The sequence below is a fragment of the Gobio gobio genome (genome assembly GCF_949357685.1).
Source record: "Gobio gobio genome assembly, chromosome: 8".
Taxonomy (NCBI): Eukaryota; Metazoa; Chordata; class Actinopteri; order Cypriniformes; family Gobionidae; genus Gobio; species Gobio gobio.
The window spans coordinates 53,718,684-53,741,482 of NC_137114.1; the positions used below are offsets into that span (position 1 = coordinate 53,718,684).

The 22,799-nt window shown below is 43.4% G+C and overlaps 1 protein-coding gene across 3 annotated transcripts in view; it reads left to right on the forward strand.

Moving 5' to 3' along the window:
- The window catches only part of LOC307130032 (NACHT, LRR and PYD domains-containing protein 3-like), a 73,994-nt gene that overhangs the window by 22,387 nt on the left and 28,808 nt on the right, over window positions 1–22,799 (forward strand). For all 3 annotated transcript variants that reach the window (XR_013816993.1, XM_079822880.1, XM_079822881.1), the window contains exons 7-9: window positions 1,278–1,373; window positions 1,572–3,299; window positions 6,598–6,666. Coding sequence is in view for 2 of the 3 variants with exons in the window: in XM_079822880.1 (XP_079679006.1) it covers window positions 1,278–1,373; window positions 1,572–3,299; window positions 6,598–6,666 (1,893 nt within the window). In the remaining variant the exon portion in view is untranslated. The remainder of the gene's footprint in view (window positions 1–1,277; window positions 1,374–1,571; window positions 3,300–6,597; window positions 6,667–22,799) is intronic.

Consider the following 22,799-nt stretch of genomic DNA (forward strand, 5'->3'; position numbering starts at 1 on the left):
ATTCAATATTTTGGAGGTACACTGATCAGAACAACTCAAGTAAATCACATCCAATTAAATTACTTAAAATGTAACTATGTCTGACACATATTCATTGGCAACACAACTGGTATTTCAAAATAACACAGATCTTTTTAGCAGTTTCAGTCACTGTCTCAACAATATAGATCATCAGGCAGACTTTGAATCTTTAAGAAAAAGAAAATGTCTTACCTGATGAATTGATTGAGACCAATGTCTGAAATGCAGATCCTGTTCGTGTGACGCCAAGTTGTTGATCTGAAAATTCAGCTTTTGTCCCCGTTATGATTGAATCACAGGACCGGAATACCAGTTGCCTTGTCAAAAAGCTTTTTATTGTCATATGTCTCGACATAGGAGAGAAACGTGTTGTTTTCGTGCCAGCTGTATGTTTCTCTGAGGTTGTACATTAACAGTGAGCATTATATACCACTGACCACAGGATTTGCAATTCCTTACAAGGTAAAGAAACATGTTGGTCTGTTTAAAATAGAATGTATACTTCATGCTTACATCAGTTGATAATATAAGCTACTGTTACATCATCGGAAACAGGTGCTACATGTACAGTGAGGTCCTTCATACAGAACATGTACACACATTCTTGTATGACCAAAATATCTCCCTGTCCTTCTCCATCCATATGACAGTAATATGTCATGCAAACTTTAGCTCATGCAGTATATATAACTTTCTCATGCACTTAAACTTCACAAATACATTATAGATTTAATTATACATATAAATAATATTAAAATAACAAATTTCTGATCTACAGCTACGTTTATAATTTTGTTCAGTGAACGATATAACACAGAACGCTTGCTGAAGATATAGAAGCTAGCACGGTTTGTTTTCAGATATGCTCTATAATTTCTTGGTTCATGACATCACCCTCCTATGACGTTCCTTCACACCATTGGACTGATTTCATACGTGTTCACAACATAATCATACAGAGGTGTTCCCACAGCGTGTTGACGCAGCTAATGTTCCCTTGAAAGGGAAACACAATTTTTAGAAGAATTAAAATATCTTTTGTAAAAGCAAACACTTCATTCAAAACTGTGATGTTTAGCATGTTATATTTCAAATACTGCAAGTTGCAGTCTATTAATGACTACAATTGCACCATTGAGCAAAGCTCTATGTATTGTATTCTTAATACATTTCACACACTATGAAAGCTGTTGGTATGTTAAAATTACATCAATATTAATGTGTCTGATTATTTACACTTTTCATTCTGATTTAAGGTCAAATCTTCTATCCATACCAGATAAAAACAAAACTGTGCACACACCTGTGATTGAACCCCAAGACTTTAATGAAAGCATATATCCTGGTTTCAGGTAAAATATATGACATTTTGTTGTTGTTTTATTTTAGGGACTGCAATGCACATCACGCATCACTCAAACACATTATTAATAATTTAAACATTTTATAAACCTAATGATGTTCTGTGTCCCATAATACTAATCAATTTAATATTTTATGGCTATTTACTTCTTTTACTTTTATTATAATCAGGTATTTTAATCTTACAGCAATTACTCTAAACTTACTGAAGTCCTCAACACATTGAGATCAAATCTGAGGAAGAAGTTTGAGTGTTTGTGTGAGGGAATATCAAAGCAGGGAAACCCAACACTCCTGAATGATATCTACACAGAGCTCTACATCACAGAGAGTGAAAGTGGAGAGATCAGTAATGAGCATGAGGTGAGACAGATTGAGACACAGTCCAGGAGAGCAGAAAAAGAGGACACGCCAATCAAATGCAATGACATCTTTAGACCTTTACCAGGACAAGACAAACCCATCAGAACTGTGCTGACAAAGGGAGTCGCTGGCATTGGAAAAACAGTCTCTGTGCAGAAGTTCATCCTGGACTGGGCTGAAGGGAAACAGAATCAGGACGTCCAGCTCATATTTCCACTTCCTTTCAGAGAGCTCAACTTGATGAAGGACAAAACACTCAGTCTTTCAGATCTTCTGCATGTCTTTTTCCCTGAAACCAAAGAAATGGAAATATCCAGTGATAAGTATAAAGTGTCCTTCATCTTTGATGGTCTGGATGAGTGTCGTCTGTCTCTGGATTTTCAGAGCGATGTGAGGTTGTGTGATGTGACTGAATCAGCCTCAGTGGACGAGCTGCTGATGAACCTCATTGCGGGGAATCTGCTTCCCTCTGCTCTCATCTGGATCACCTCCAGACCTGCAGCAGCTGATCTCGTCCCCTCTGAGTGTGTCCATCGAGTGACAGAGGTACGAGGCTTCAGTGACCCACAGAAGGAGGAATACTTCAGGAAGAGAATCCGTGATCAGAGTCTGGCCGACAGGATCATCTCACACCTGAAGTCATCAAGGAGCCTCTTTATTATGTGTCACATCCCAGTTTTCTGCTGGATCTCAGCCACTGTTCTGGAGAAGATGTTGAGTGGAGCAGAGACTGGAGAGATTCCCAAGACTCTCACTCAAATGTATACACACTTCCTGATCCTTCAGACCAACATCAAACATGAGAAGGACTATGAGAAGAAAGTGAAAGATGAAGACATGATTGTCAAACTGGGGAAACTGGGTTATCAGCAGCTTGTGAAAGGAAACCTGATCTTCTATGAGGAAGACCTGAGAGAGTGTAGCATTGATGTGACAGAAGCATCAGTGTACTCAGGATTGTGCACTCAGATCTTCAGAGAGGAGTTGGGCTTGAATCAGGGGAAAGTCTTCTGCTTTGTTCATCTGAGCATTCAGGAGCATCTAGCGGCTCTATTTGTGCATCTCTCCTTTATAAACAATAACATCAATGTGTTTGACCAGATTACCAAACCAACTAATGGAGACACAGCTTCACTATCTGATCTCCATCAGAGAGCTGTGGATGAGGCTTTAGACAGTAAAAATGGGCATCTGGACCTTTTCCTTCGTTTCCTTCTGGGTCTGTCAGTGGAGTCTAATCAGAGTCTCTTACAAGAACTAAAGACACAGACAGGAAACATCTCTCACAACAATGAGGAAACAGTCGACTATATTAAAGAAAAGATCAGTGAGAATCCCTCTCCAGATAAATACATCAATCTGTTTCACTGTCTGAATGAACTGGGTGATCTTTCCCTAGTGAACGAAGCTCAACCTCACATGAAACATAGGGGATTATGTGATGTGGAACTCTCCTCATCTCAGTGGTCAGCTTTAGTTTTTGTGTTGTTGTCCTCAGAGGAGACGATGCAGGAGTTTAAACTGAAGAGCTTAATTGGAGCTGAAAATGATCAGTAAGTAACACTGAATACAATCATTACAGTCTAAATGTCATTATGAACACAGAGAAACAAAAATCTCAGAAATCTGTAATCCAGCAGATGTCACAGAGTTTAGTAGTTCATATTTTATGTTATTTTATTTCTCTCTCACACAGACATTCCCAAAAATCACTCCATAAAGAAATAAAGCACAATGATGCAGACTTGTCTCTTTTGAAATCGGTTATTTGTGGGATTTGTGTATGAGTTAGTGGTCTTTCGATAGTACAGACTCAAATCGGTTTTTATTTACAAAGGCAAATGTTTCTATTTACAGTGGCATTTTTTCAGCATTGAGCATTGTAGCCAATCAAAAGACATTTCTGTTGAGTGCTTGTGATGCAATGGATGAGTTTAACCTGAACAACTTAATTGGAGCTGAAACTTATCAGAAAGTAACACAGAGTTCAAGCATTACCGTCTTAAACATTATGAACAAAGAGAAACACAGAGATCAGAGATGTTTAAATCACAGGGCACAGATTGATTTCTGGGATATTTTACATCATTTGCGGGTGTTTCTCAAACGGAGGCTGTGTCCTAGTAAGCTCTGGTCATTAAGTGTTGTAGTGTAAATGCAGACTAATAGACCTGACACAGCAATATTGACAAGAAAAAGAAAAACTAATTCAAGTGTTAGCTGAATACGTTTAGTAGCTTCTACAGTTAGATACTAAAAAACCTTTTCACATGTCCTTTTTAAAGCATGGCTCAAATTGGTTAGCTGGCCCAGTGTGTTGTGATTCGTTAACCACCTAGTGCACATATTTTTTGGAAACGTTGTATGTTGTATGTTAAACGCACTACAACGCTGCCCCGTCCCTAGGAAGGCTGAACAAAGTGGACCTAAAATAACAGCTTTTCGTTGGCATTGGCAACAACACTCCAGCCTACTAACTATACCACAACAACTCTTACCCACAGCAATACAAAATGGCCTCGCCCCCCCTTATTTCATATTCTCGGAGGAGGGGTTTATGTAAATATTGGGACTGGTGATGTCAACAACCCTGGAGGAATGTTTAGTAGTCCCTACCGGCCGTTTGCTGTAGTCCTTAGAAATTGATTTCTTTAAAAGCAAATATCTCCCTTTGCTTTAAACTTTGAACGTTGTAACTTTGCAGATGTTGTTTATGCTCAAACAGCAACATTACACACTTGTGTTTTACCACCCCTTTAATGTAGTAATAATATCACTGAAACTTTGTGAACATATTTTTTTCCCTCACGCAGTCCTCACACTTTTAATGCAGGCATTGGATCTCTTAAGCCGCACATGCACAAACTCTCCAGGTGCTCACTATGTGTTAATACTTGGATTTGAAATAGACCTCTCGATTAGTTTTTTTTTTTACAATGCCTTCATGACATTTAAAAATCTTTTTAAGTTTTAGAGGAAGGGACTGAAATCTCTCAGGTTTCATAAAAATCTCTTCATTTGTGTTTGAAAGTTAACCAAAAGGACATGAGGGTGAGGACATGATCACAGAATTGCCATTTTTGGGTGAATTATACCTTATAAATACAGTAAGCTGAGCCTTGGATAAAACTATATCGCGAATCATATCGTTTACATCAACGCTACATATCGTCACATTTTTATATTGCGATATCTCAATTAACGATTTGGCGTTATATCCATATATTTGATGTATTATTTACTTATAATATTAATTATTAGGGGCCAAGCACCGAAGGTGCGAAGGCACCTATTGAAACCGTTAGCATTCCTATTCTTCTTCTTCTTCTTCCGCCATTGAGTCTATGGCAGCCCATAGAACCGTTTGCGGGAAAGTTATGAAATTTGGCACACTAATAGAGGACAGTCAGAAGTGTCAAAATAGCAAATTTGGAGTCTCTAACTCAATCCCTCTAGCGCCACCACCTGTCCAAAGTTTGACTCATGTTTATGCTAATAACTTTTTGAACCATAAGGACTAGAAACAAAAATCTTTTTTCCTCTGATTGGCTCAAGCCGATTCGATTGCACCCTATGGCGTCATTTTCCGTCATGCAAATTTTCCCGCCATTTAGAATTTTCTGAAACGCCTACTATTGCGAACTCGTCCTAGATGGTTCATCCGATTTGCACGAAAATTGAACCAGATCACCTTCAGACAATGCTGACAAAAAAAAGTTGATTCGTTAAATCGTTTTTGATAAACGCGTGAACAAATTTTACGTAGCGGTTGCGAAAATATACTTAAGGCTATATCTCCGCAATGCTTTATCGTATTCAAACCAAACTTGGTACAAGTCATCTAAGCATGACCTGAGGTAACATGCAGCATTTCGGCGCAGCGCCATCTACTGGTCCGGAGATACAAAAAATGGCTATTTTTGCTTATAACTTATAAACCGTTTGTCCAAAAATCATAAAAGTGGTCTCGTTAGATTCAGGACGTCATGCAGAGTCGTCTGATATCCATATCAGCCATTTTGACTGTCGGCCATTTTTAATTATGTGCTAAAATGCTGTATTTTATTAACGCATGAACGGATTGTTACAAAACAATCGGTATGGGTATGTTACGGTATGGGTCATCAGCACGATGCCCTGAAGTAGCCTGAGAAGTTTCGAAACAGCACCACCTAGTGGAGAATTTTTATAACTTTGGGTGGGGTTGACTTTTATAACTTTCATGGGACTAACTTTTTTAGTCTCCTGAATCCTTGCCGAGTCCAGCGATACCAGACTTGCCAGGTTTCGGCATATGGTTTGTGCAGCGCGGTAATTTAGTGCTTAAAAAAACGTTAGCTGATATCTTCGAAACCGCTAGTCCGATCGAGACGAATCCAGCACCAGAAAATCGATAGGTCGATAGCTATACGCTAATGCCCAAATTTCAAAATATCGATAGTAAAGGGGTAGTAAAATGCAATCAAAGTCAGGTGTCAGTCATTTTTTACATGTTTTTTCATATAAGTGTCTATAACTTCAAAACGAAATTAGATATTTTCACCAAAATTGACACACACATGTATGGGCTCACTCCGATGACACATACAAAAATTTTAGGATTGTGCCTCTTGGTGGCGCTATAATAGAACAAAACATGACATTGGCTCTATACAACTCAATGTTTTAATGTGGTGTTTTAACGTTTTTGCTTCAAATGTCTTCACTAATTTTTTCAGTTGGTCTGCTGCTATCTTCCTTGTTTGCTTCTGTTGCGCTTGGCCCCGTTAATGGCTGCTTGCAGCTATATTTATTAATATTATTATTTGCATTAATAATTAACTGGTTAACTTATTTTTTATTTTCAAATAGTGACAGAAGTACAGCAGATGAAGTTCTTCAGAAGCTGCTGCCTGTGGCTACAGCAACTAGATCAGCTGAGTAAGTAACACTGAGAACAATCATCACTGTTAAACATTATAACATTTCTTACTTTAAAAAAAGTAAATTAATGGTTAAAAAAAATGAGTCACTTCAGCTTTCAATTGCAACGCTTCTATTGTAAGAGCATTACTGTAAATGTGTTTCTGTTCATTTTTACAAACTGAGACATGATTAAAATTACTTTCTTCTGCTGTGAGTTGAGGCGATTGAGTGATCCTAATATTTATTCATGTTTCTTCCATGTTATAACTAGTAGTAAAGATGAAAAGATAACCAGTTCACTCACGCTACATCGATCTGTCATGCCACGTTAAAGAGCGTCAAAACCACATGTATTGTTTGAATTTCATGATAAATTTGACAGAATTTGAAAGCCTAGATGTTTTCTTATCAAAAGTAACAAAGCACAAAGCTCTTTGCGATGTGGACGGGAGGCGGCACCGTGCTACAAATAATGTTAATTAAGTTGAAAACAACACAGACTAAATTTATGGATTGATATCGGTGCATTAAAATAAAGATTTGTTAAAATCAGGAAATCAATATTTTGAAACCAGCCCTATTTTGTTGTTTGTTACATTATAAATTTCATATGGTTACAAGCATATATTTATGGTTTGAGCAGTTGAGCATCTCTCTCTCTTATCTGCAAGCTCAGAGGTCACAGTTGCACACAGGCAGCAAACAGCTGCTTCTTTTTTCTCTGTGTAATTCAGAAAGTACATGCTGAACAGTACATGGAAAATATAAGCCAACAACTATGTTGGGGTTGCTTGCATGGGGTTGCTTGTATGTAGGTTAAATTGTTTTATTCACTTTGTTCTGCATACAAAAAAAATTAACTGCTGTGACAGTAGTAGACAATGATTTCTGTCAGTTTTCTTTGTTGACAGCTCTGTAATGGCCTACTGGAAGTGCTGTAGTTTTGATGTACACTGTGCTAAATATAAAAAGGTAAAACACAAAAATAAAATTTAAGTTCCCTTTCGTTCAGTCACTACGACGTACGTTAGTGACTAACGAATGGGGGTTTCGCTTAGAAGCCAATCATCTTCATCGTATTCAACAGCGCCCAATGGCAGTGCCAATGCCATGGGCATGCGGAATTTGCATGCGTAACTCCGCCCCACCTCGTGGGTATATAAGGAAGTACGCTGCGAACATCGCATTATGTTTCTGCTTTGGAGCCAAGAGGATTTCTTCACTCCTACAAGCCTGATCTGAGTCATCGACAGCTTTCGAGACGAGCAGCTTTCCAGAGGCGTTGGTGTTACGGCGCGTTCCAGTGATCATCATACTGCCTGCCTGCTGATCTGCGCAGTGGTCCGCTAGACAGCTGGTGTGTGGTCCCTGGGTGCTTCGGCGTTCTCTGCGAGGCTTTCCTCTCATAAAAGAGCTTACACGTGACGCGTCCTTTTCAGGATGTCTCGTCCGTGTACTTCTGGGTGTGGTCGGTTGCTTTCCTCCTCTGATGGGCACGAACACTGTCTGGTATGTTTGGGCTTTCAGCATGCTCAGACAGCGTTCGCGGATGAGTCATGTTCTCACTGCGGGAACATGACCATCGCAATGTTGCGGTCAAGACTCCATGACCTTCGTACTGAAGTGAGAGTCCCCTCTACCACACCCCGATCTACTGAGTCCCAGAGGCCCAGTACTTCGGCTGGTGGTCAGGGTGACTTGACGGTTACGGTGTGGAACAAAGCCCCGACGCTCATGCCTCGGGCCACACCCCCGTCTTGCACATTGCAACCCGCGAGCGTTCAGATGCAGATCGCGGGGCCGGCTCCGGCCCCCCCGCGCATCTCATTTGGCGCTCCGGAGGAGGATGCGATGTCGATCACCGCATCACAAGGTGGGCTCGAGTCCTCTGGAGATGATGACTCGGCTGTGCTGCCGCCCTCGGGCGTGCCAGCATTGCCCGAGTCAGATCCAGAGCTGACAGCCATGTTGTCTCGGGCAGCCGCGAGTTTAGGGATCGAGTGGAACCCTCCACCCTGTCCCGAACGCTCAAGGCTCGATGATTGGTTTTTGGGGGCTCGCGCTGACACCCGTCAGTCCTTGCCCTCAATACCTTTCTTTCCCGAGCTGCATGAGGAACTCACGCGGTCCTGGAAGTCCCCGTTGTCTTCCCGTGACCGTTCGGTGACTTCCTCCGCCTTCTCCGTCCTCGATGGGGCGGCAGCTAAAGGGTACACTGGGGTCCCTCCAGTTGAACGTTCTGTTGCGATGCAACTGTGTCCTCAGAGCGCTTCAACCTGGCGTGGTGATCCTAAGCACCCCTCCAAAGCCTGTCGATTCACATCAACCTTGGTGTCGAAATCGCACAGAGCCGCGGGGCAGGCTGCCGCTTCGCTGCATGCCATGGCGATCCTTCAGGTCTACCAGGCCAGGATCCTCAAGGACATGCACGAGGGTGGAGTTGATCCGGGGCTCTTAAATGAGCTGCGTGCCGCCACCGACCTCGCTCTCCGGGCGACGAAGGTGACCGCACGCTCCCTGGGTCAAGTGATGTCCACAAATGTGGTCCAGGAGCGTCACCTGTGGCTGAACCTGGCCGATATGCGGGACACCGAGCGAACCCGGTTCCTCGATGCCCCCATATCCCAGGCCGGCCTCTTCGGCGGGGCGGTTGAGGACTTTGCCCAACAGTTCTCAATCGCCCAGAAGCAGACTGAGGCAATCAAACACGTACTGCCCCGCCGGCCAGCTGCTGCCTCCACCCAGCCGCCGGCACAGTCGCCTCAGTCTGCTCCACGCCGAGGACGCCCTCCTAAGGCTCCCGCCCCTCCCACCCGGTCCAAGCAGCAGCCTTCACCCGGGCCGGGTCGCGGAGGAAGCCGTAGGAAGGCGTCCAAGTCCCCTCAGGCCGCCCCGCTAAACGCCAGGCCAAGCGGCGCTCCTGAGACGGACGGCTCAGGGATGGGAAATTCTTTCGAGGAGATGGTAGCAGGACCACTCCTTCCCCCGGTGGAGGGCCGGGGGAGAATCCTTTGTTCAGCTGCTGGCCCCCGGGTCAGCAGCACCCTATGTTGGTCAAAGAAAGAATTAACACTCCCATCCCTGAGCCCACAGAGTCCGGTGATGACGGTGCGCGCCACCCACGGGTCCCGCCACTCGCATCCCACTCTGTCGCCAGCCTCCTGGCAGAGCAGACCCCAGTGGAACGCGCGTCCTTCCCTGGTCTCCTCTGTCAGGACGCAGCTGTCAACCGTGCCCCCGCACCGGGACGCCCCACAGCCTCCCATGTCCGGGCCGGTGACGCTGCATCGCTGCAAGCCCACACCGGGTACGTCTGTACACCGTATGACCCCGCTGGTGCAGTTTCTGGATGTCTGGCTTCAGCTTCCAGGGCTGTCCCGCTGGGTCGAGCGGACCGTCAGGCACGGCTACGCGATTCAGTTCGCGCAGGTTCCTCCCTGCTTCCGGGGAGTCCGTTCCACCATGATCGGGGCCAACGCCCCCGTCATGCGAGCGGAGATTGCCACCCTACTGGCGAAGGGTGCGATCGAACCTGTCCCTCCAGCCGAGATGAATTGCAGGTTTTACAGCCCGTACTTCATTGTACCCAAAAAGACCGGTGGGCTACGGCCAATCCTGGACCTGCGCGTCTTGAACCGTTACCTTCACCGGTTTCCGTTCAAGATGTTGACAGCGAAACGCCTTTTCGAATGCGTTCGTCCACACGATTGGTTTGCAGCGATCGACCTGAAGGACGCCTACTTCCATGTCTCCATTTTGCCTCGACACAGACCGTTCCTACGGTTTGCTTTCGAGGGGCGGGCATATCAGTACGCAGTTCTACCATTCGGGCTATCTCTGTCCCCTCGCGTCTTTACGAAGATTGCCGAGGCAGCCCTTGCGCCCCTTCGGCAGCACGGGGTCCGCATCCTGAACTACCTTGACGACTGGCTCATACTGGGTCCCTCTCGAGAGCAGGTTTGCGGACACAGAGATCTGGTGCTCCATCACCTAGCCCGTCTGGGCCTTCGGGTCAACTGGGAGAAGAGCAAACTTTGCCCCGCGCAGAGGATCTCTTTTCTCGGTATGGATATCGACTCGGTCGCCATGTGCGCGCAGCTTTCGAGCGAGCGCGCGCAGTCTCTGCTGACTTCCCTTCGACAACTCGAGGGCAAGAGTGCGGTTCCACTGAAACAGTTTCAGAGGCTCCTGGGGCATATGGCATCTGCAGCCGCGGTAACGCCGCTCGGATTGCTTCATATGAGACCGCTTCAGCACTGGCTAAGCGCTCGAGTCCCGAGATGGGCATGGCGGTCTGGCACGCTCCGGGTCCCAGTGACCCGGGCCTTCTTACAGACACTCACCCCGTGGTCGAACCTCAAGTTTCTACGGACCGGAGTGTCCTTAGAACGAGCTTCCCGGCATGTTGTTGTGACAACAGATGCATCATCCACGGGCTGGGGTGCCATGTGCAATGGACAAGCAGCCGCGGGCTCCTGGACAGGACCCCAGCGCCTTCTGCATGTCAATTGCCTCGAGTTACTGGCTGTACGGTTCGCCCTGCACCGCTTCCGAGCGTTGCTGAAGGGTCAACATGTGCTAGTCAGGACAGACAACACGGCCGTAGTAGCGTACATCAACCACCAGGGCGGTCTACGCTCCCACCGTATGTCTCAACTCGCCCGCCATCTCGTTTTGTGGAGTCAGAAGCGCCTGAGGTCCCTTCGTGCTGTCCACATCCCTGGAGACCTGAACTGTGCAGCCGATGAGCTCTCACGGTTTCAGCCTCTCCCCGGAGAGTGGAGACTCCACCCCCAGACGATCCAGCTGATATGGGAACGGTTCGGCGACGCACAGGTAGATCTGTTTGCCTCCCAGGACTCTTCCCATTGCTCCCTGTATTATTCCCTGACCGAGGGCACCCTCGGCACGGATGCACTGGCGCACAGCTGGCCGTCAGGGCTACGCAAGTATGCGTTTCCCCCAGTGAGCCTTCTTGCACGGGTACTGTGCAAGATCAGGGAGGACAAGGAGCAGGTCGTCTTGGTCGCCCCGCTTTGGCACGGCCAGACCTGGTTCCCAGAACTCTTACTCCTTGCGACAGCCCCTCCCTGGCCTATTCCTCTGAGACCGGACCTCCTTACTCAGAGACGGGGCACCTTTTGGCACCCGCGTCCAGCGTTCTGGAAGCTCCAAGTGTGGCTTCTGGACGGGACACGGTAGGTTTGAGTAGCCTTCCACCTGCGGTGGTCGCTACCATCACTTCCGCTAGAGCTGAGTCTACACGACGTCTCTACGCGTTGAAGTGGAACCTCTTCGTCACATGGTGCTCTTCCCGCCAAGAAGACCCCTGGAAATGCCCGATCGGGTCCGTGCTATCGTTTCTCCAGGAGGGGGTGGAGCGAAGGCTGTCTCCCTCCACCCTTAAAGTGTACGTGGCCGCAATATCTGCCTACCACGATCTCCTGGGAGACAAAAAGGTAAGTCAGCACGACCTGATCATCAGGTTCCTGAGGGGGGCGAGGAGACTGAATCCTCCTCGCTCTCCTCTCGTTCCCTCTTGGGACCTCTCAGTAGTCTTAAGTGCTCTGCAGAGGCCTCCCTTTGAGCCTTTGCGGTCGGCCGAGATTAAGTTCTTGTCTATGAAGACGGCTCTGCTGACCGCATTGGCCTCGCTTAAGAGGGTCGGGGACCTGCAAGCATTTTCGGTTGACGAAGCGTGCCTTGAGTTCGGGCCGGCTAACTCTTACGTGATCCTGAGACCCCGGCCCGGATATGTGCCCAAGGTTCCTACCACTCCGTTCCGAGATCAGGTGGTGAACCTGCAAGCGCTGCCTTTGGAGGAGGCAGACCCAGCCTTTGCATTGCTCTGTCCAGTACGCGCTCTCCGCGCCTACGTAGACATGACGCAGTGTTTCAGGACCTCAGACCAGCTCTTTGTCTGTTATGGTGGAGAGCGGAAGGGAAGCGCTCTCTCAAAGCAGAGGTTGTCTCACTGGATAGTGGACACCATTGTTTTGGCATACCAGCAGCAAGGCCGACCATGTCCCCTTGGTGTGAGGGCACACTCCACCCGGAGTGTGGCCTCCTCTTGGGCTCTAGTGCATGGCGCCTCGCTAACAGACATCTGCAGAGCTGCAGGCTGGGCGACACCCAACACATTCGCCAGATTCTACAATCTCCGAGTGGAGCCAGTGTCCAACTATGTACTCGCCCCTACGGGTGGCCGGTAATGGGCCAGGCTCAGGTGTCTTCGCTTGCTCGCCATTCCACTCCAAGGACTGGATACGTGCGATATTTTCCTCAGGTGAGCTCCCCGAGAGCCCTGAGCTCCTCCAGCACTGCTTACGCCGACATCAGTTCAGTCTGCCCTTTCGAGCCCAGACCCTCATGTCCGGCCAGGTGCTCCGTGTGCATGGTTCCCCTCCGGCGACCCCCACACGAGTATTCCCACCGTAAGCCTCCTCAGTGAGCAGGTGTCTTTCCCTTGGCAAGTCCCTGCCACCCCTAGGGTTAAAAATCCACCTTCGGCTGGTACCCTAGAGATCTTCCATATGCAACCCTCAGCGGGTCATATGTGTATTCTCTAAGTCCTCCCTACGGTAGGCATCTTGGCATTCCCTCACTGGGATATGCTTCCCAGTGTACCTTGGTATTCCTGTGATAAGTGGGAGTCCTAGGGCCTTAAGTGGCGGGATCTCACACTTACGCAGGGCACTGGATGACAGCTGAGTGGCGTTGTTGAATAGGATCCCCCATTCGTTAGTCACTAACGTACGTCGTAGTGACTGAACGAAAGGGAACGTCTCGGTTACGTATGTAACCCTCGTTCCCTGAGGAGGGAACGGAGACGTACGTTTCCTTAGCCACGTCAGCTGTGCTGCCTGGAACGCGGAGTTCAGTCTTGGCTCCTGCAGCAGTAACATAATGCGATGTTCGCAGCGTACTTCCTTATATACCCACGAGGTGGGGCGGAGTTACGCATGCAAATTCCGCATGCCCATGGCATTGGCACTGCCATTGGGCGCTGTTGAATACGATGAAGATGATTGGCTTCTAAGCGAAACCCCCATTCGTTAGTCACTAACGTACGTCTCCGTTCCCTCCTCAGGGAACGAGGGTTACATACGTAACCGAGACGTTATTCCTCAACAAATAATGCAGTAATTGATGCCATAAATACATAAGCCTGATTCTTCAAATCACAAATCACTAGTCAGGGTTTGACATTCTGTTTAACTGTGTTTAACTGGGATTGTATGGAAGTAAAATAATGCCAAATGTTTTTGAAAAAAAAAAGCTTGTTGAATTGCACTACTTGAAAAAATACGCATTTCATTAACTGTACTTGCATTTAAATGCATTGTATTTTTAGGGCTTGCATTTTTATGGACTGAAATTCAACATGGTTGTATATTTAAGATGTCAATATTTCAATTCAAAACATTTCGCACACATTTTCATTATTAAAAATTCAATAATCCATATTCACCTCTCAGAATTCACTTCCAAAATATTCATTTTGTTTAAAGATTAGTGCTGGGCAAATTAACGTGTTAACGCGGGCGATCATTTTTTCCAGTTTAACGCATTAAAAATATTTAACGCAATTAATGCAGTGACCATTTTTATATGCATTTTTGCCCAGCGTTACATTATATGATCATGCTCTTATTCATGTAAATGCTTTTAAACCATCTAAGCATGACAAGACAATAAAATGTGCTGTATGTCAATGTCCTGTCTGTGTGGCTGCGTTTCAATCAGATCCCTAGTTCAGTAGTCAAGGCACTGATCAGGGAGTCGGCCACATTCATGTACACAATATACTGATTTAACACCTAGGAAGCTAGTCTCGTGCACACATCGAGTTCTCTTTCGCTCTTGAACAAACAATAACAACAACACAGAGAATGTGGCCAAAATACCAGTTTTGTCAAGTATTCTCATAATAGGAGTCTTAAATTAGTTAAATAACGTTAAATAATGAGAACATGAGATGCGCGGGACAGCGTGTGAGATCCGTGTCATGTTCGGCATCAGATCTTAAAGTGACAGCAGCACTGATGATGTCTGTCATTAATGTTCATCAAAGAATGACGGGAACAGAGAAAATTTTAACTTTAATGATGATTAATCTAGATTTCAGTTAAGAAAAGTATTGAATATTGAAGTATTGAAAAAATGTGATGAATTGGTTAAAAAAAAGTGATGCCCAGTGATAAGAGGGTGGAAAGAAGAATCTGATGATTGACAGTGTCAAAGGTGGCAGATAGATCGAGGAGGACGAGGACTGATGATTTGGAATCAGCTTTAGCTATCCGCAGGGCTTCAGTGACCGACAGTAATGTGGTCTCTGTGGTCCCTTTTAAAACCTGATTGGTTGATATTCAGCTTATTATTCTGTGATAAGAAAGAGGAAACCTGGATGAAAACAACTTGTTCAAGTGTTTTCGCCATGAATGGTGGGAGAGAAACAGGTCTGTAGTTATCTATGATTGATGAGTTTAATGTGGGTTTTTTAAGCAGTGGAGTTACCCGAGCCTGCTTGAATGTGGTAGGGAAAATGCCGGTTGTTGATAATGTGTGTGTGCTGGTAGTGTAGGAGAGATGGCTTGTAGGAGGTGTGAGGGGATGGGATCTAGAGGACAGGTTGTAGGATGGCTGGAGAGGACAAGTTTAGATACTTCTGCCTCAGTGAGTGTAGAAAATGAGGACAGAGGATGTTTGGCTGTGGATGTGGCTGATCTAAAAGCCTTAGTGTGTGGGGGTGAGAACTGATTGCTAATAGTTGTTATTTTATTTGTGAAGAAATGGGCAAAATCGTCTGCAGATAAGGAGGTGGTGGGAGTTGGTGGAGGACAGAGGAGAGAGTTGAATGTTCTGAAAAGTGTGCATGTGTTTGAGGTGCTGTTGATCTTGTTTGGAAAATATGAAGATTTAGCTGCATGAACTTCATCTGAGAAGGATGAGAGCAGAGATTGACACTTACTCAGGTCAGATGGGTGGTTGGATTTGCGCCATTTTCTCTCTGCTGCCCTGAGTATCGTCCGGTGTTCACGAATAACATCAGATAACCATAGGTTAGAGGGAATAGCTCATGCTGGCCTAGAAGAAAGAGGACAGATACTATCTAGACAAGAAGTTAAAGTGGAACATAAATTGTCAGTTGCAGTGTTAACGTCCATAGAGGAGAATTTTGTGGATGAGGGAAGGGAGGATGACACAGTAAAGGAGAGATGAGATGGATAAAGTGAGCGTAGGTTTCATCTGAAAGTAACTGGTAGAGGAACTGGAGGTGCACGAATAGTAAGTTGAAGATTAAATGTGATGAAGAAATGATCTGAGATGTGTAGAGGTTTCACCAAAATGTTGTCTGTAGAGCAGTTGCGTGCGTAAATGAGGTCAAGTTGGTTGCCAGATTTGTACAGGAGGTATATAGTAACAAATGCATCAATTGGATAAGACATAAAGTAGGATGATAAATATTTTTTTTCTTTTTGTAATGTGAGCTCAAAGATAGTAGTGTGCTTAATGGGTACTTGAGCTTAATAGGTACGTTTACCCTAGACAGTTTTGTCCAAAATTCCCTTATGTATAACCGGGTGTATCTCGGGAGTCAAGCCAAGTTGGAGCTACATACTCCGGGCTTGGAGAGGTCCCAGAGGGACCCTTCTAACCCCACCGTCCCCGGCTCCTGGGGCCTTCCGGTTCAGCTTTGACCAGCCATATCTCGGGAGCCAAGCCGAGTTGGAGCTCCATACTCCGGGGACCCCCATACACCGTGAGTATGGAGCCCTCCAACTTCCACCAGGCTTGACTTCACAGCCAGCGCCTACCCAATAGCTCCACACCCACACCCCACCACTAACACCTACACACCCCACACACAGCTCCAGGACACCCGGCCTGGACACCCACCACACCCCCCCTCTCTACCCGACTCAGAGAACCACAGCCCCGGCCACACATCCCCACCATACCACACCCCCCTACCCCCCTCAGAGAACCACACCTCCAGCCACATTCTCCAAGGGGACCTCAGAAGGACCCAAACCTGTTCACCAGCCAAACCCGGGGGCCCGACTCTAAAGCCTGGGCATCAATATCCCAGCCCATCCCGGGCCTCCAGAAAGCCACGCAACTGGTCACATAAACTTCTTAGGACTTTTGGCAGGCTTCTGGAATTCCAGTGGGACCCTCCGCCCGGCTCTCTGGGCCCACCTCAGAGAACCAAGGAGAGCAGTCTTATTTATTAAAAAAATTCTAAATATAACTGAATCTCAAAATAGCAATAAAGCAAGGTCAACACAACGGCTTCATACAAACACTCAAGTCTCAGTTAAGCTCAAGTGCTCAAAGGAGGCACAATTACACCAATATCATTCAAAAGGCTATCTTCATTATAATGTATTAATAAAATAATGTTAAGTAAAATGAAATGGTCAAAGCCTTCTTGCACTAGACGTGCTGATTTGTGTAAATCTGATTTATCAAAACGATTTAATTTACACTTGGGCACATAAATGTTTCTCCGAAAAACGGATATAAATCCGATCTTCAATACCTGCACTATATGCAGATTTATTGGAGTTCACGTCACCGAAAACAACAGATATGAGCTGCATTTTATTGATCATCAGCTAATATCAAAATCAAAGACTGCAATAGGAGAGTGAGCTGCAACAGCACTGGTAAGATCATTCAGTTTCTTTACTTTTAATGAATATGATTGTATGTTGAGCACCTACGACTTTACTTTCAGTAGTTTGTGCATTGGCTTGATAAAGAGATATGCAGCTGCTCATCTGCGGCGATGCGTGCTTCAGTAGCACTGTCATATTGGGCTATAACATGTCATATAGCCTATAACACGCTCTCACTAGGGATGGGCAACAGTGATCGAGTACTCGAACGTGACAGCGACGATCGATCATGAAAACGATGATCGCCCTGACTTTAAAAAATATATTTGTCTATTTTTCTGTTTGGTTATTGTGGCAATTTTGGCGGTAACTGATTGGTTATTTTTGACTGTTTGATTGGTTAGCGTTAGACAGCACGCCTTCCAGACCAGCGAAATAAAGTGAAACTGAAGCGTGCACTGCAGTGATGCCTGGAATCACTGTGATCATGAAATACAGTTAAGTGCAAGATGTACAGCGCTAATCTGTCATATACATCGCATTATAATGAAAACAAGATTGTAATAGAATGTTGTAAATTATCTGTGCTTTAAGTTCCGCATGTATCAGCTGTTAAAGGAAATCCACAAGCGCGGTGAAGTTCATGTGCGCGTCCGTGTCCTTTTCTGCAGATGCAAGTAGTAAGATTACTTTTATGTTGTCTATATCTGATTAATCTCATATGGACACGTTTGGTTGAGTTTAATAACCGGCTAGTTAAGCGCTGCTGTTACCAACTAGTGTTCATTCTCTTCAGTTTCAGCTCACATGCAATGCCCAACATTATCGACTCTTATCGAGGTTATTTGAGACGGTTATATTCTTTTTAGATGGGCTATTTCTCTTTCAAAAGCATTGATGATATTAATGCAGCAACGTTATTTCGTTCTCACATTTTTTAACAGTAGACCTATGTTTTTTTTAAAGTTGTTTCTCATTATGCCTTCGAAAACGCGCAGTGATGTCTGTCACTTTGATCAGGAAAAATAAAATTAAGTGCAAGATGTGCAGAGCTAATCTGTCATGTACATAACATTATAATGAGAACACAATTGTAATAGTTTTGTAAATTATCTGTGCTTTAGTTGCCCCTGTTTCGGCGTTGTTGTTAATGGAAGAGCGCATTCAAAATGTGTAAAAACTAGCACGGCCAAGTTCACATGCGCATTCGCGTCCTTTTGTGCTGATGCAAGTAGGTACACTGATTAATGTTCAATTACAATGATATGATTGATTGGTTTATTTGAGACGTTTTAAAAAAAACATCTAAAAACAAAATAACCATTTATGCATCATAATCTAGCAGTTATTTTTTTCTAGTCATATGTTCATGTTTTCATAGACGTGATGTTTGTATTTGTCAACATTAATTTTCGTAACACTCTTAAAATAGTTTCTTCTCCGTGATGGAGACGCCCCGCCCCCCACACAAGCCCTGCCCCCTCAATTACTCAAGTACTCGTTTTTGAGATCTATCGATAATCGAAATGAGAAATTGACAAAAATTCCCATCCCTAGCTCTCACACGTTAATTTTTTAGTTGCGAATAGTAAAATGTACATATGTGGTTTCAACAACCAGATGCATTTAGACTTTAGTTTTGACTGTAATGCGGCCCAGACCACCTCCTGAAGTTGCTTTTAGTATTTTGTGTATTTGTTCTAAATGCTCTGTTGTCTTCTGTGCCCAGACTTGAGTTTTGTTTGATACATTCAAGAAGCGTGTTTTCTTTGAAATAACTGACTGACAAAATTGTATACATGAAGATGCAGTGCATCGCCAATGCATTGTGATGCATCGTGATATCGAATTGAACCGAATAGATGGCATGATAATCGTAACCGAACCGTGAGACCAGTATAGATATACCCTTAACCCTTAGAAGTCTGAGCTGTTTTGGGGCCCTTTAGAAGTTTTGACATGCTCTGACATTTGTGCTTTTTTCAGTTGCTTATAAACACATTAATGGCAAAAGTGTCATTACACTGTATTCAGCACAAACTGGGCTACCATAATATCTGAGCAACATGTATGTACATGTTTGTATTTTTGAGAGAATAATGTTTATGCATGATTTTTGAAAAAAAAAAAAAAGTTTTTAAAAATGAAGGCCGCAAAACACACGATAGATAGATAGATATATAGATAGATGAGTTTTTGCTTTAAACTGATGTGATAATCATTGAGCCTACTCATTCATATAAAACAATATATTAATTTACATTTTGTAAGACATTTTTTTTACTAAGGCAGTATGCAAGGAGGCGTGAGTGTTAATGACTAATACTGCGTATCACACCTGAGAGAACAAAATACCTGCATAATGACCTGCATAATAAATGAGCTTCAGGTATGTGACTGAGAGGGAGATTAGCAACAGGACAAAGGAAATGTATTTTGTTGTAGTTTATTTACAGTGTAGTCAACAAAGGTCTATTACATTTTAAATGATCAAAAGATTTGACTACACTGCAAAAAATGCTCTTCTTAATTAGTATTTTTTCTTGTCTCCAGTCCAAATATCTAAAAATTCTTAAATCAAGATTCATTTACTAGGTAAGTACAATTTTTTGGGGAAAAACTAAATCAAAATTAAGTGATTTTTTGCTTAAAACAAGCTAAATTATCTGCCAAAACAAGAAACAAGATTTTAATCAGAAATGTTTTTGAAAGAAGTCTCATGTTAAAAACAAACAGTAATATTGTGACACTGAACCCTTTTCAGTAAATACAAATAACTGAATAATTGGTTGTTATAAGTTATAAGTAAAATATTTGGGATGTAAAACAACATGATGCAATGCAATTATGATTTCAAATAGTATAGGGTGACTTCAGGTTGATTGGGACACTTTTTTCCCAGTCATTTCAATGGCAAACATTTTCTGAATCATTTGATCATTATTTTCTGAATCATTTTATCATACACACAATACTCAAATATCATTTTTGAGCTTCAGTTTATTTTTGAGACATGCGTGCAATGCATGATCGCCAGCACTAAGGGTATTGTCTGCTATATTTGCTTCTTATTAAATAAGACGCAAATATATTAAAAACATTGATTAAAATTAAGATACAATTTATACAAAACTAATTTCACTTTAAATAAAGGCTTTCTACAAAACAAACTGACAAACTGAAGCTAAATATGTTTGACTAGTACTATATTTATAGCATCTGAGCAGACATTTGCGAATAAAAGCTTTATTGAAGTGACACTAGGCTCTTTAACAATAAAGACGTTATTCGGTTGTTAAAGGTAGGGTAGGTAAGAATTGGTTAAAAAACTTTTTTTCCAAATTTGTTTAAACTTTCTTTATATATCAATACATAATTAAAATGTAAGCACTCTGAAAAAGAAAGTATTAAAAATTGAGTGTCTGTAGACCTCTCACGACTGTTTTAAAGACAGCTCATTATTTCCATTCACTCCACCTTCTCCCTTCTGGGCTTTTCCAAAGCCACGCCCCCAAAACACATGAACGCGCTACGCCGACCACTCAGCTGGAAGACGCATTATTTACCTGAGACGAGCGGAGAAGAAGGAGCGGAGTGCATATGCAGTGACATCATGTCAGAATCACATGTAATAAAAAATCTTACTTTATCATTATGAATATAAACAAATAAGATGTCTTTTAGTACTCACTATCAAGCTAGAATACCGATACTGGTAAAGTTTAAAATATATTTTTGTTTGATTTGGTAACGAGCTAGTTATATTTATAAGGCTACACTACACTCCGGAGACAAATACCGCATCGTCGGTTCGAGGGCGGGCAACTAGGGTCCGAGGAAGTAGAGGCTGAGGACGGGGTGGTCGAAGTGGAGGGTAAGGAGCACTTAGTTTAGGACAAGAGGACCTGCGTCGAATCTTGACTCTTGAACTCCTCAAATCAAACGGGTGCGCGCATGTGGGCAGATCATAGCAAAAGGGGTGGTAGCCATGGTAGCGAGAGAGAGTGACAGTCGCCCAAGCCAATCACTTGTTTCGTCCCGAACGAAAATAATGAGCGGTGTTTATTGCAGATTAAAAAGTCTAGAGTCACTCGATTTTTATACTCTCTTTTTATGAGTACTTACATTTTAATTATGTATTGACATAAAAAGAAATTTGGACAAAAGTTTTTTAGATAATTCTTACCTACCCTACCTTTAAGTCTGATGTCATCGACAGGCTTCCTGGTCCAAACCCTCTCTCATACCACAAGAAAAACAACAAAGGGTGCTAATATATACACACAATGTTGTGTAATACTACAAAAAAAAATTATAATCATAACCTTTATCTCCATACCAAAATTACAGATGGCCAGACAATGATTCATCTTTTATAAATCAATAAAATATTAATATGTGGTGCTGTGAGCACAGAAACTGTTGTGTAGACTGTAAGTATTTTAAATGTTTAATTTTTTTAAATGTTTGCTGTGTAATCTGAATAAATAGCGCTCATTAACGGCCGCGATGGCATTCTCAAGTGAAACGAGTTGAGGCTTGGACCCAGAAAAGGCATTCCTTATGTCACGACTTTACAAGCGGATAATCCGTCCAAAACAGGCCAAATAAATCTTGTCTAAACAGCCTTGCGTCTATGACATTTTATGTAGCAGCAGGATTCATATTTAAATAGTCTTTTTGCATTTAATATTCACAGATGTTAACAGAATAAACTTAGCCTACCCCAATCAGCAGCTAAATCCATTGCTCTGAACATAACATGAACATCTTTTCATGAGGAGAATTATACCAGGATTATTAATTACAAAGGGTGGGCCAACTCCATATTAAACCCTACGGATTAAGAATGGGATGTCATTACAGTTTGTGTGTGTGTAAAGGCAGGTGTCCCAAAACTTTTGGCAATGGAATTTTTTTTTTGAAATTCTATTCAAAACACATTTCACATACCAATGCAGATATTCCTAAAAACGAAAGAGCAGCATGAACACACAAATCAGATCTAAACAGCTGCGATACACAATGTAGATGCCAATAGTTTTAGATCAGATTCCAATTGGATACACAAAAAATCTGATTTTTATTTGGACAATGTGAATGTAGCCAAAGAAACAGAACTGAAACTTAATACAAAACCCACCCAAACAGAGCTTAAAACAAGCAGAATACCCTTTACAGCAGGGGTCTCAAACTCAATTTACATGATGGCTGCTGGAGGTAGACTCTGGGTCAGGCTGGGTCGCATCAAGTATTCCACAAAAAAGTGTTTCAAGTATTCAAAAAAAAAGAGGAGCACAACTGATCCAATTATTAACAGTTCTTCAACATGAATGTTTCTTCTGAACATGAACTGTTCCTCTGAATTTGAAATTTCCTTCTGAACATGAACGGTTCTTCAGAACATAGGCTTCTCTTTTTTAAATATAGCCTATAGAAATTAAATCATTATGTAACAATGAAATAGTGAATGATTTAAATTTTATTTTAAATTATAGACTCATGCAAAGCAAGGCCATAACC